Source organism: Drosophila arizonae, chromosome 5 (genome assembly GCF_054131065.1).
Source record: "Drosophila arizonae isolate 15081-1271.41 chromosome 5, UAZ_ARI_1.0, whole genome shotgun sequence".
Lineage (NCBI taxonomy): Eukaryota > Metazoa > Arthropoda > Insecta > Diptera > Drosophilidae > Drosophila > Drosophila arizonae.
In genome coordinates this window covers 4,236,184-4,250,059 of record NC_142925.1, presented here as the reverse complement: position 1 = coordinate 4,250,059, position 13,876 = coordinate 4,236,184, and the positions used below count along the sequence as shown (strand labels likewise).

The window sequence follows — 13,876 nt, the reverse complement described above, 5'->3', positions numbered from 1 at the left end:
AAAAAGAAAAAAAAACAAGTGAAAATAATAAAAATAAATTGTTGTTATTGAATGTATTTGTATAGAAAATTATTATGATTATGACGATGAATAATAAATGATTACAAATAATAATTATTGTTCAAAAGATAAAAACAAAAAAGAGAAAAGCCAAAAAAAAAAGCAAACAAACAAACATAAAACCACAAAACCAAAAACCGAAAAACCAAAACAAAACAAAATAATATATATACATATATATATGAGAATAATGTTTCTGGCTTCATTTTTATTCAATTTTTGACAGCGAACCGAAATTCGTCGTAAGAGTCATGAAAACTTTCGAATTGCTTGATGGAGCTTTTAAGTCGTTAGGATTGCAGTGTTGAATATTAAAGCTTAGCTCAGCTAAAACTGAAGTGCAAGTTAAGCTAAAGCTTCTGCGTGAGCTTGAGTACAGCGCAGAGGTAAATAACTTAATGCTCTCTTCTGTTAGCTTTTGGATTGAAGCCAAGTTTCTGAACAGCTTGAAAAGTATCTTGAGCAGCTCAACTTAAAAAGCAGCTGAAATCAAATGTTAAATACTAAATATTGCAACTAAGTTTACTTGACGTCTTGGAGCTTATCAAACTTTTAATCAGGTTAAAATATATCTGGCTTAGCTTTAAGAAGCTTTTTAAGCGCAAGCTTTGCATAGTAAATGTTGATTAGCTTTTGCTTGTCTACTTTAGGTTATTACGGCAGCTTTTGTTCTGCGTTGCTCTAAGACAGGATTAATCTACGTGGCTCGTTTCTTTTCAGCTCGTGTCATTGTGGAAATTTGCTTCACTGACCCGATTGGCAGCAAAATGTGCGATTCAAACTTTCACTTTTTCCTTTTCAGTTATATATATATATTTTTTTTGTGCTTTTGTATATATATCCTTAATGCCAATTTCTGTAGGGGCCCCAACAAGCGGACCGTAATTAGACAAGCGGCAGTGGAAGCAACAGCAGCAGTAGCAGCAGCTGCGGCTGAGTCGAGCTCGCTTCGTTTTGCGGCCCGAAGCAGCCTGCCGAAGTGCCGGCCATTGGGGCAGGCAGGCAGAGCGGGCAGGTGTTGCCTCTGTGTGGCAGTGGCAGTGGCAGTCGCTGTGACTGTGCCGCAGATTCAGATACGTTTCGACACGCGAAAGGGAAAGTTCGTGCAGCGCAGCAAAGCAGCTACGCAGCCGGCCAAGACATCGACTGTCTGAACGGGCAACTGGCAGCGGCCACATGCCACAGTTGCGTGCCTCATAGCCAAGTCCAAGTGCGTGTGTGTTGGATTGTGTGTAAAAGTGTCCAAATATTTGCATAGGCCACACGGATAAAGGTGCACGCTAACGAGCTGATGGTCAACTGGGCCCCAAAAGGTTTTTACAGTTGCGGTTTATTTTGGCCCGTAAGGCGGTGATGGCAGCTGGGGGCGTGGCACACTCAGAGTACTGTGTGTGCGTGTGTGTGTGTGTGTGGCAGGCTACGTGTGCGAAAAACTAATTACAAATAACACGACTCGCTTTTAGCCATGTCAGCATCTGCCTCGGCCCTGTGCCCTGAGCGCTGTGCCCCGTGTTAATTATGGCCAACAGCATCAGCTACAAATGCTGCGACTAAGCCGCCACGCCACGCCTCCCACCCACAACAACATAACAAACATTGGGCAACACGGCTTTTTACTTTATGAAAAAAAAAGAATATATATATGTATGTGTATATGTATATTAAACCCGTCGAAACAAAAGGTCAAAATCTAATTGAAATTGACGCGGGAATGTGCCAAACAGCGAGTGACTCGTTCGAGTTAAGCATACATACATATATTTGGTTGTATATATTCAAATATGTAGACTTACATATGTATATAGTCAAACATACAGTCATAGATATATATATTTATGACTGTACTGAGAGTGACTTTTTTCGTCTCTAAACTTTTTGATTTTTAGTTTTTAGTTTCAGTTTAGTTTTATTAAAATCTAATTTAGTTTTGGCATATGCAAAAACATTTGTTTCTGTTTGGTGTAGAGTTTTTTATGATGGATAAAATATGTCAAAGGGTTTTCCAAAAACTACTAACTACTATACTCATGCAATATATGTATGATATGAATATAAACTCGGCTGCATATTAGGTTTCTGGATACACATATACATATATATACTCGTATATGTTTAAATAGGGTATAGGTGCATAGGTTTAGGTCTTGAAATGCCGTTGATAGCTGAGAAGTATTGATAAAGTACAGGCATATAAAAGATGCCCATAGAGTGCTTGCCTGGAACTAAAGGAATATGTAGATCTCTCATAGTTCATTATTTTTAATTGAATTCCAGTTGATAGACATTCCAGTTTCTTTATCTATAAGTTGATTGATTGCTAGGCTACGTCAGTTGTCTCCTCTATTGAGCCTTGCTAAGATCATGAAGTTTGGCAGATGAATCTGTGTTGATCCCCTAACAAATATATCTTTATAGATCTACAATTACTCAATTGATATATCATCACATATATAATAGATCAAATTCACATATTTCTTTTTTGGAATACTCTTTCATCAGCAGGCAGTCTATAAGGAATCAACAAAATAATACTAATATCAAGTTTCCACTCCCTTGAATACCTGTAATAAACTATTACAACTTTTGTTTACAGCACTCATTAGCAAACGAAACACAATTATCTATATAAACACGGCCACATATCACATTCATTGACTCACTAACGAGCAAGTCAAATCGAAGCTAATTGACTTTATTTAACTTTCAATCGTGACCCTGTGCATGTCCCTTGGCTCTCTATATATAGCGAAGTCGATTAGGTTAATTAACTGGCAATCTAAATAAACAATTGCTCAATAAGTTGGCTAAACGTTTGGCCATAAAACGAGCGTTAAATAAATAATTGATAAGCCGCAAAGGCCATTAAAAAACAGAACCAGAAGAAGAGGAGGAAAACTCTGCAGCAGTTTGCTAACTCAATTGCCACGCACAGATACAGATACAGATACAAATGTATCTCGACAGTGAACGTGACTAAAAGAGAATTAAGCAAAAGAAGAAGAAACTCAACTTTGCGTGCAAAATAAAAGTAAAGGAAATGCTTTAAAAATGTTGCATGTGTGGAGCAAAGAAGAAGAACGTGCCAAGCTAATCAGTGGCCTGCTGCTTGCTGCATTAATAATTCAATTGGCAGCGGCAGCGACACCGCCGTCGGCGTCGACGTCGCGAGCGTACAAAGCTCAGCGAGTGCACGAACCAATTGAAGAGGCAGCGTATGCTACTGTGGTGAGCAAGGCATTAGTCAAGACGCGCAGTGGTGAGTATGAATGAGTAGCGTGGTGTAATTAAGGGTGACCAAATAAGAGCGAGAGAGAAATAAATTTGAATAAATTTGAGCTGCATAAACTAATTTATTTTATTTTGAAGCTGTATTGCTGCCATTGTATATGAAATTGCAATATTATTAAATAGTCTCTACAACTTCACTTGAGAAGCAACATAAAGCTTACATAGACAAGGTCCTGATCAAATGGAAAAGATATTTGAATCTTCATCCAGCCATCCTTAACTCCAACAGTTGCTCAAACGAAGTTTTATCACTCTTGCTTGGTGCCTTGAGAATAGAGTAGATTAGTGTGGGGCGTTTCTGCTTACACTCCCGTTCACATTTCTAATAACAGCCGCAATGCAGCGCCTGCCGCGCAGCGTTTTTCATGTGCGCTGGAATCCCAATGAGAAATTCATTGTGGAGAGTCGCGAGAGTCCGGCCATCAACTCGTCCAAGCTGGCGCCGCACCCACGCCTGAAGGTGTCCAAGAACACGAAACTCACGCTCAGCCCCAAGCTCTATCTGTGCCACGACAAGTACTCGAGCGAGTGCCACAATAAGACGGCGTCCTTCCGGCGTCGCATTGTGCAGAGCTTTGAGCGCTCGATGAGCGAATCGCTGAATGATTCGAATCACTACAATGTGGACTACAAGCCCGTCTTTGGCGACAGCTTCGAGGAGCAGTATTATCCCTCGAGCTGCCTGGTCATGGAGGCGGGCGTGCGTGTGCTACGGCGCAAGGATCCGCCGTTCAACAAGCTGCCCTTCGGTCGACTCTTTCCGCGCCAGAAACTCTTTCGCAATGTGAAGAACATCAAGACCTGTGCGATTGTCTCCAGCGCTGGGTCGCTGGCGGGCTCCAAGCTGGGCCGGTTTATAGGTGAGTGTGGTGACTTCTGATGATTGACTGATGGATGATTGATGTCACTTCAACTGCCAGATAGCCACGATATTGTCATGCGCTTCAATAACGCGCCCACCCGCGGCCACGAGGCGGACGTGGGCAGCAAGACGACAATTCGCGTGGTCAACTCACAAGTAAGTCGCTTGCATGGGCCATCAATCAAGGTCAGTCAACGTCAATCGATCGCTTTGCAGGTGGTCACCAAGCCGGAGTTTGATTTCGCTCATGCGCCAATCTTCCGGAACGTCACAATCGCCGCCTGGGATCCCGGCCGTTACAATGGCACCCTCGAGGATTGGCTAACCAGCGCCGACTACGATCTGTTCACCAACTACGAGATCTACAGACGTCGCTACCCCAAGTCGCGCGCCTTTCTCATCGATCCGCACTCCGTGTGGCGCCTCTGGCAAAGCTTGCAAATGTTTGCCGTCAATCGAGCCCTACGTCGTAATCCTCCCAGTTCCGGTTTCATAGGTGAGTACAACAGGAAACCTCCAACTTAACTGTATCCTAAAGCAGGAGAACTAACTTAACCAATGCCTATCGACTGACGTAGGGAATTAGCAAATTAGATGAATAAAAATCCTTCAATTGGCTGAGATAGATATAAGACCTTCTCTAAAAAAAAACAACTTGAAGCGCGGCTGTATCCCTGCGTATCCTGTCGAGTAATATTTTAAAATGCTTGGCGCCATCAGAATCCTCGACTGGCCAAAGGACATCCCAATAGTCCTTGTGGCTGCTGAGATATAGAACAAACATGCCAAGACGCGTCGCCATGCGTTCACATATGGCCGAGCTAGAGGTTTTTTAAATTGAGCCAAAACTACCCTCAAGTGTGCAACTAAAAGTATGCAACACAAATTTTGATTCACCAAATTTTTTGGCTTCTTGCTGCGATTTCTGTTCGCCTGGTATTTCAGCAGAATTTCAATGAAAATCCGTGTCATTTAGTGGGTGTCAGCCATATTTAAAATAAACAACAACAACAAATATTTGTTTATAATTTTTTATTTATTAAAAATTTTATTTTGTATAGTTTAAACAAAAAAATCCTTAAATGTAACGTATATTTATTTAAATTAGAGGGATTTTAGGTAGAGGCAGAGTGCGTTTAATATAGCAACTAAAAGTATGCTACACAAATTATGATTACCAAATTTTTCGGCCCCTTGCTGCGATTTCTGTTCGCCTGGTATTTCAGCAGAATTTCAATGGAAATCCGTGCCATTCAGCGGGTGGCAGCCATATTTAAAATGAGCAACAACAAATATTTGTTTAAAATATTTTATTTATTTATTAAAAATTGTATATTTGATTGTTTAAACAAACAAACAAAAAAATCCTTAAATGTAACGTATATTTATTTAAATTGGCGCTATTTTAAGTAGAGCGCTTTTAATATAGCAACTAAAAGTATGTTACACAAATTTTAATTCACCAAATTTTTCGGTTCTTGCTGCGATTTCTGTTCGCCTGGTATTTCAGCAGAATTTCAATGGAAATCCGTGCCATTCAGCGAGGGCTGGGCAAACTTTTAAATAAATAAGCAACAACAATATATATATTATTTATAAATAATTTTATTTATTAAAAATTTTATAGTTTAAACATTTAAATACTTAAGTATAGTGTATATTTAAATTATCTTATATTTAATTTGCAGCACAAAAGTATGCAATATTTTTATTTCGCCATTTTGATTGCTTTTTCCTGTGCAGCCTGAAAGTATGCAGTGCAAATAATTGATATTTTTATTCGTTTCTTTTAATTTTTTTTTTTATGTATATATAGAATGTTTTGTTTGTGATTTTTAGCCGTTAAATTTATATACAATAATCGCAATATTTTTATTAACAAATAAATAAATTATAATTATATTTTAATATAAGCTTAGCAAATAAGTAGTTTTAGCCTTAATTTTTTTTTTTTTTTTTTGTATATTTATTTTAAGCGCTGAATCTGTACAATGCAAGTTTAGTACCTTAACAACACAATTAGATTATTTATATAGAGCCTAACCTTCTGATGTATTCAGGAGGACTTACAAATATATATTTACAAGTATCCCTAAACTAAACTTATCTAATATTTTTGGCAAAACCCAAGCGTTTTAATCGCCTTAGCCTTAATTACAATCAGTTTTCGAATGTATAATAATTGACACTGAATAAACAATAAGGAATGACCTGAGATCAAAGAGAATATGTACATACAATGAGTTCAACGTTTTTTTGGCATATCGTTTTGCATACAGCTTTATCTCAGTTAAATTTATGCTAATTGAGAGACCTCTCTGCCTTTTAAATTTACTAATTGCCTCTTAAGTTTACAATTGTCGAAACCTTTTCTCATATACATTCTTCTTCACTTAAATTCACTGAAATTCTAGGCTTGGCTTTGCTACTTCCGCACTGCCCCCAGGTGGACTTTATAGAGTATGTGCCCTCGACGCGACTCAATGGCCGCTGTCACTACTACAGCAAAGAGGTGAGCAGTCCAGGGGGAAGTTAACTTTAACATATGCCAACTCCAACTCAAATTTATTCCAGATGAATTCTGGCTGCACGTTTGGCTCGTGGCATCCGTTGGCAGCCGAGAAGCTGATGGCCTTGGATATGAATGTGGCCGACGATATGTCCGTCTTCCAGTTTGGCATCTTGCGCATCCGCCGGCCGGATAAGCTCCTCTGCGGCTTCAATTTCTTTGGTTACTGATGCCCCAGCGTCCATTTCGTCCTGCAGGATCCGCGGCGTCCAGTGACAATCAAATGTGCATTTAATCAAGCGGTTTTCACACACACACACACACACACACCCACACACACACAAGTTTCAAGTGGCTGCAATGAGTGTGAGTTGCGGCTGCTGTTAGTAAATATTTGCGATCAATAAATAATTTATTTGCCTATACTTGCCTGTGGGGTGTGCCCCAAAGGCGGAAGCGGGAAGACCCTTGGGGCGGGCAGGGCACTGCCATCCACGCCCACGCCCACTTTAGCGCTCTTTATGATGGACAATGGGAGCCAGTTAAGTGCCTGTCGCACTTGATTCTGATTGTTTTCTTATTTGTTTACAGCGATTCTCCAGGGACTTGCAATCAGCTTGGCAGCTCTCTTGAGTTGAACGACCTGCAGTTACCCTATAAAAATAAATTTAAACTGATAAGTGAGTTTCTAGTTGAAAGCTTAGAGTTGATGTGACTAGACTATTAGATACCCTATATATCTATATCTATATATCTATATAGAGTCTATATCACTTAGTACATAGATTCCATTAAAGTAGATTCATAATTTAACAAAATTAGAAGAGGTTGTTATGTAGTGTTGGTTAGAAGATACCCTGTGAATATAACTTTGTTCAATAAAAATGATAAGATACCCTGTAAAACAATCGATAAGCTACAATGCATAGTTCGCAAACAGCTAGCGTTTCTAAGCATACCCCACACACTTCAAGTGCAGGGTATCCCGTTGAGTGCTGCATGCTTCAGCCATTAAATGCCATAACTGTTGTCTACAGAGCGAAATTATATATATTGTATATGTATACAAAATTATTGTCAAGGGGCGCAAAAGATACAGAAACAGTGGAGTTTATGGATTTAAGGGGCGTGGCAATGAGGAGGGATGTGAGAGGTGCTGAAGAGGCATTGCTCATTAATACGTGCTGCGGCAGCGGAAACGTGACCGGCATTCAAAACAGAAGACCCAGACTCAGACCGAGAAGAGACCAAGCAGCAGGCCCACGAAAAACAAAAATAAAATAAATAAACAGACGAAGAGCAGCAGCAGCAGCAGCAGCAGCTCACCGAAAAAGGTGGGGAAAAAAGAAGACGAAAAATGACGACGGCACTCGAGGTAAACGCGGCGTATGCGCGATATTTGCGAATTAAATGGAATACACGAGTACGCGACCAAATAAAAAACAAAAACAAAACACAAAATGTACAAAGATGAAAATTGACATTAAAGCAAACAACGCATTGAACCAGGAAACCGCAAGCCAAGCAGAACTGCTGAAATTTCAACCGAATTTCCAGTAAGAATTTCAGGTGTTTCGCCTGGGCGGTTGCAAATGCAGTCCAAATAAACATGGAACGGCATTCTTTATTGTTGTTGTTGTTGCTGTTGTTGTTGGTTGTCATGTGAATTTTGGCAGCTGTATACGGCTGCTAGGCTGAGCAGACTGCAGGGGCGCCAGGTGATGGGGGGCGTGGCTGTGGTTCATCTAACCAGGCGGTGCCAAAAGCGGTTCGCATTTCATATTTGCATTCCGAAACAACATTTTTAGGGTGGCTTTTGTTTGACAAATGCAAATATCCAGCATTGTCTCTATCTCTCTCTCTCTCACTCTCACTCACTGCCTCGTTCTATCTCTCTCGACTCTCTACTGTCTCTGCCGGTCATCTGCAGTTGTTTATTTGGCTGTCCACGTTTAGCCACAGCCGAAATTTGTTGATATGCTTTGCCTTTTGCACTTGCGCGTTCATTGAACGCTGAACGTGATCGTAATGCTCAACAAAAACAACTACAACAACAACAGTCACCATTGAAAATATTGTTATTATTAATTGTACATTTATATGGCCATAAAATGGAACTCAAAGACCTGCAAATGCACGCTCTAGCCTCAAATATTCACCATTTCCAAGAGAAATGCCAAAATGAGGAGATACCAAAGGAATTTTAATGTTTCAAGCATGAGTGAGGCGAGAAAATATGCAGAGAATATGTAATGGGAGTCCTTTAAGTTGACCTAAAATAAACTCATTTTGAGTTATATGTTTTCCAGATTAAAGTGGATTTTGGAAATGCTTAATAGTAACAAAAATTGAATTACTTAATTTACTAATTTAATTTATTATTTTTATTTATTAATTTTATTTATTTATATAATTTATTAATAATACTTAATACAGACCGAATACTATAGTTTTTTTTTTTTTTTTTTTTTTTTTTTTTTTTTTTTATTTTCTTCTTCTGCTTTCTGGCGATCTCTTCTTTCTTTGAAGACATAATCTTCTCTTTTTAGTGGAAATCTTCTAAGCGTTTCATAACTCGCTTATGCAGAACTAAAGCCCTTCCGAATTGGAAGGAATTCTTTATTTTCCAGCTAAAATTATTAGTGTTAACAATTGATGAGCTTAAACACATTTGAATCGAACTTTGAACCATTTGCCAATTTACTACGTTATCTTAGAGTAATTCCAACAGCTCTTTACTTGTGCATCCTCACCTGACAGAAGATGGCTAAAAGCAATATGAAAACGGCATCAGATATGACAGCAATGATTAGCAAAGCAAATGTAATTATTGTGCAAACACGAATTTAGAATTCGTAAAAGCCATTAACTGATAGATGAGTATGCAAATTGTAGAGAATATATACGTATATATAGATAGGAGGTAGTTGCCGCCGTTGCTATTGTTGTTGTTGCTGTTGAAGTGCATAAGAAACGTGGCTAATTGGCTTAGGCTTAGCTCAGGCTGAGCTCAGCTCGTGTCGCTCGCGCTTATCAGCAATCAGAGAATGTTTCAATTTTTAACGGATATGCGGATATATCGATATGAATATCTATATTATGTATAGACAGACGCGACTAATTGAGCAGGGGCTGAAACTGAGACTGAGACTGAGACAGAGGCTGACGTTTAGTCTGAGACTCTTGATCGAGTTGTTAGCCAAGTTACCAAGACACGTGATCAGACAGCTAAAAGCGCCCGCTGCACTCGTTTCTATGTCCGATGCATATTCGATTCAGTTCAGATCTCGATTGCGCTAAATGACAGCTCTGGTCGTCGCAGAGGGTCAACATTGACAACGTCTGGCTTTAACAAGTTTTTTCAATTTTTTAAAATTTTATTTTTTATTTTTTTTTATTTATTATTATTATTATTATTATTTCTTTTTTGCTTGCCAAGTGAATTTGGCTGCGCTTCAATGTTGTTGCTAATTAGAAGCAGACGCCAGCACGAGTTATCTATTCTCTGCCTCCGCCTACTCCTTCCCCTGCTCTCCTTCTTCTTCTTATTCAACTGCCCTCAATCAGTCGGCGAGTCATCCGCACTCTTGAACAACTGCGATACTTGATTGAAAATCCAGCGATTCGCATGAAAAATTTTATTTATCTTTTTTTGTAGCCCAAAATGTTTCCCTTTTGCATTAAAATGAATTTTGTAGTCGAGTGTAGCCGACTGCTTAATACCCGTTCAAGTTTTGCAATGTTGAATCTTTACTCCACGCAGCTGATGAGGGCATAAGAAAAACTATAGCAAATTCGAAAACTAATATACCCCACTTTTACATTGTGTATGTATGTGTATAAAAAGTTTGTTTATTCATTTGTCGTCTGGTTTTTGTTTTTTTTTTTTTTCTTGTCTTTTTGGGCGAAAGCATTGCTCAAGATATTTCTGAGAAATGCTGCGCTAGTCACATATCGTTCAATATGAATTATGAATTGTATTGTTTTATGCATATGTGTATGTATGAAAACAAAAGTGCGTCTCATGATGCATCTGGGCGGGTCCTACGATGCGACCACAACACGTACCAAGAGCTAAAGCCAACAGAGGCGACACCTGGCTGAGCCAGACAAAGGTGGCTCAGACACGCAGCCGGCTAAAGTCAAGGTTAGTCTGCTCCGACTGCACATCGAGTGCCACATTCATAAAGAGACTAAGCAAACCATGCGAACGGACGACCCAAGGTCATAATAACGGTAAATACTCAATGATTCATGATCACATTAAAAGAGTTTGACCATTAATCAAATTTGAGCTAATCAGAAAATAGAACATTCTGATAAGCTTATCTTTACTGTTTTAGTGTCTCGATGAAGTGGAATAATGTTTTCTATAACAATTACAGCGGATATATTGGTAGAAATTTATGATAGAATGTTTTCTATAAAATTTTTAGCCGAAATATTGGTAGAATTTTATGATAACTAAGAGACAAATAAGAGATATAATGCGGTGCTCTTCATACGGTTCAGAAATATATATACTGATGCATTTTGACAGTTGTCCTTAATTCTTCGACTTATACAATATTCTGCTTTCTCTTCTTTACTTACTATTGTAAACTAGAACGAAATTCTCATTTTCAATCCTTGATTGCAAATGGCCAAATAGATCCCCTGAAAGTATGCTTAGCAAATCAATGAAACAAATGGAAATGAAACAAGCGCAAGGCACGTTTCACTGATATTTATGCTGCCCTTAACTCATATTCTCAGCTCGTTTGAGCATTACAATAGAACTTTCAGCACTATAGATTTATTTAAAAATTTCTATTATTTATTTTATTCCATTTATTTATAGCTCTTAGTTTCAGCTAATATTCTATATATGTTTAAGAGAAGAAAAAAAGGATTGGCTTTTGATTTGTGGCATTTGATTTGTCAAGTTGATTTCCTGGTTGCATTATTCATTGCAACTAAAGAGCTCGATTTATGTCGCATTTGTTTCATTTCCATATTGTTCATTTGCTCTTTGCGTTACAAAGGAGCAATTAAATGCAAAGAAAAGTAAACAGCAGGAGGTGAAAGAAGAAGCAGCAGCAGCAGCAGTAGCAGCAGCTGCTGAAGAATGGGGACATTCCTGCACGTTTCAATACGTATAAATCAAAACATAAGAACAATATAAAATGAAATTTAGCTGCGACAATAACAGCAGCAACAACAACAACAACTGCAACAACAACAACAGCAGCAGCAAAGCGAACCAATTGAGACTTTGAAACGGCGCGCATATCAAATGATTCAGCTCATCATGAACTTCGAGACGAGGCAGATAAACGAGAGAGAGAGAGAGTGGGCGAGCGAAAGAGATAGTGCGAGGAGATTCCAATACAAATGCAATTTGCGGTCTCTCATATCATTTTGGTCAGCAGGAATTTCAGCTCCAGTTCTTATCGAGCAGTGCGTCAGAGGAATGAGTCAAGGCTCCGTGCCAGGCGGAGAGAGCGAGAGAGGGAGAGTGTGGATAGAGCGCAATGAGAGCAGAAATTAGAGATGAGACTTTAGGCAGCTCTAAGGCTAAATGCAATTATTCTAGCTTTGAGCTTTGTTGCTGTTGTTGTTGCTGCTGTTGTTGCTTTGCATACTTCCCAAAACAAATGAGGAAGAAGCAAACACAACACATTGAGGCATCCGTCTGACAGTTAAGGACGCCGACAACGACTGCGCCGTCGACGTCGACAGCGATGCGTTGACTGACAAACTGATGTGATTGGATCGTTGCTGCCTCTGCCACTGGCCATATAAAAGTATCTAAGCGCAGCGACGTCGACTTCAGTCTAGTTGCAAACTCGTGAAACTGAAACTGAAATTGAAATTGATTATTTGTTTAATTTTTAGCTGCAGTGCGCGCATTGTTTGAAAAAAGACTAGGCATTAAAATAAAAAGAAAACATATGATAAATGCAAAAATATTTATATAACGCAAATACCAGCCCTACAACAAGCAACAACGCTTCCGGCTAAATCAGTCAAAAAGAAAATAACAAAAAATAAAAATAAACGAAGTCAAAACATCAAGCAAAAGCTTTTTGAAGCAGTCCGTTAATAGCGTGAATCACTAATAACACACGACGATAACAGTGCTGTTAAGCTTAACAGCGCCGCTTAGCATAGATCAAAGCTAAAGAAGACTTTTGTCATTTGGGCATTTTTGCTTATTTTCCTGCTCACAATTGCAGCTTGAGGTAAGTACGCTGTTCATGCTGAAGAGCGGCTCTCAGAGCTTTTCAACTTTTGTTGTGGCCTGTTGCATGACAGCCAATAGCAGCAATGGCAACAACAACAACACGAAAACCAATTTGACCACACAAAGTGCCAGGAAATTATTTTCTAGTTATTCCTATGAAAAAGCCAAGCAGGGTGTGTATGTGTGTGTGTGTGGCCTGTGTATTTTATGTTTATTGTTAGTCGCGTGACTCGACGACAGCGACGCCGACGACGACGTCGACGACGACGACGAACTTGTACTCATTCGAAATGCCGCCTGTACCATTCCAATAAATAGAACAGGCAATAAATTTAATTAGGCAAAACGAATTTTGAATGCTCTAACAAACATGTTTACATGTAGATGAATAAATTATTGAATTAATGTTGATTGATTAAAATTTATTTAAAATGAAAAATAGAAGAAAGTGAAAGGGATTTTTATAGAATATTATTTGTATATATTTATGTATTAGATGGGCACAGTTTTATTTAAGAATATATAGAAATTCTTACAAATGACGGTCAGTAAAAAAATATGTTAACTTGTACATAGTTAGTCTATAATATATATAGCTCCATAAAATGGAAATATCAATTAATTTAAAAATTGTTACGAGTGTCAGTTAATAGTCAATCTAACTTGTGTCTGGTTAGAGTGCTTAAATGACGCCAAAAAGCTGAGAGGAAAGTCGCAACATATAGGCAAAAGGTAGCACAGGTAATAGGCGAATGCCCATTACCATTAGAATTCAAAACACACCGACACACACGCACACACAGAGAGAGAGAGAGAGAGAAAGAGAGAGAGCTTAGTCTCGCCGGCGTTTGTCGCGCCAAAGAAACGGCACAACAGACAAGTTAACAGCGCGTAATTTAGCCAGTTCAGGCCACCACGAAACAGCAACAGA

At 38.9% G+C, this 13,876-nt stretch overlaps 2 protein-coding genes and 1 long non-coding RNA gene across 5 annotated transcripts in view; 2 read left to right on the top strand and 1 right to left on the bottom strand.

Moving 5' to 3' along the window:
• Positions 1-388: 388 nt before the first annotated feature.
• On the top strand, positions 389-7,144 carry SiaT (beta-galactoside-a-2,6-sialyltransferase). 3 transcript variants are annotated; one of them, XM_089470987.1, is made up of 7 exons: positions 389-1,333; positions 2,993-3,316; positions 3,681-4,208; positions 4,269-4,366; positions 4,427-4,706; positions 6,625-6,722; positions 6,785-7,144. In XM_089470987.1, exons 2-7 carry the CDS (start codon positions 3,109-3,111, stop codon positions 6,947-6,949), a joined length of 1,377 nt encoding a protein of 458 aa, XP_089327113.1. In that variant the 5' UTR covers positions 389-1,333; positions 2,993-3,108; the 3' UTR covers positions 6,950-7,144. The 3 variants fall into 3 exon arrangements, with proteins under 3 accessions (XP_089327113.1, XP_089327112.1, XP_089327111.1); XM_089470986.1 differs by having other exon boundaries at positions 389-1,373; XM_089470985.1 differs by having other exon boundaries at positions 389-1,800; positions 2,654-3,316.
• LOC149268382 (uncharacterized) overlaps positions 6,305-13,876 on the bottom strand; it is a 32,025-nt gene continuing 24,453 nt past the window's right edge. Inside the window, exons 3-4 of the long non-coding RNA XR_016270439.1 lie at positions 7,150-7,373; positions 6,305-7,074 (exon numbers count right to left, since the gene is read on the bottom strand). This is a non-coding gene — a long non-coding RNA (uncharacterized LOC149268382). The remainder of the gene's footprint in view (positions 7,075-7,149; positions 7,374-13,876) is intronic.
• Positions 12,539-13,876, top strand: part of Mmp1 (Matrix metalloproteinase 1) — a 30,138-nt gene continuing 28,800 nt past the window's right edge. Inside the window, exon 1 of the mRNA XM_089470984.1 lies at positions 12,539-12,943. The gene's annotated coding sequence lies outside the window, so the exon portion shown is untranslated. The remainder of the gene's footprint in view (positions 12,944-13,876) is intronic.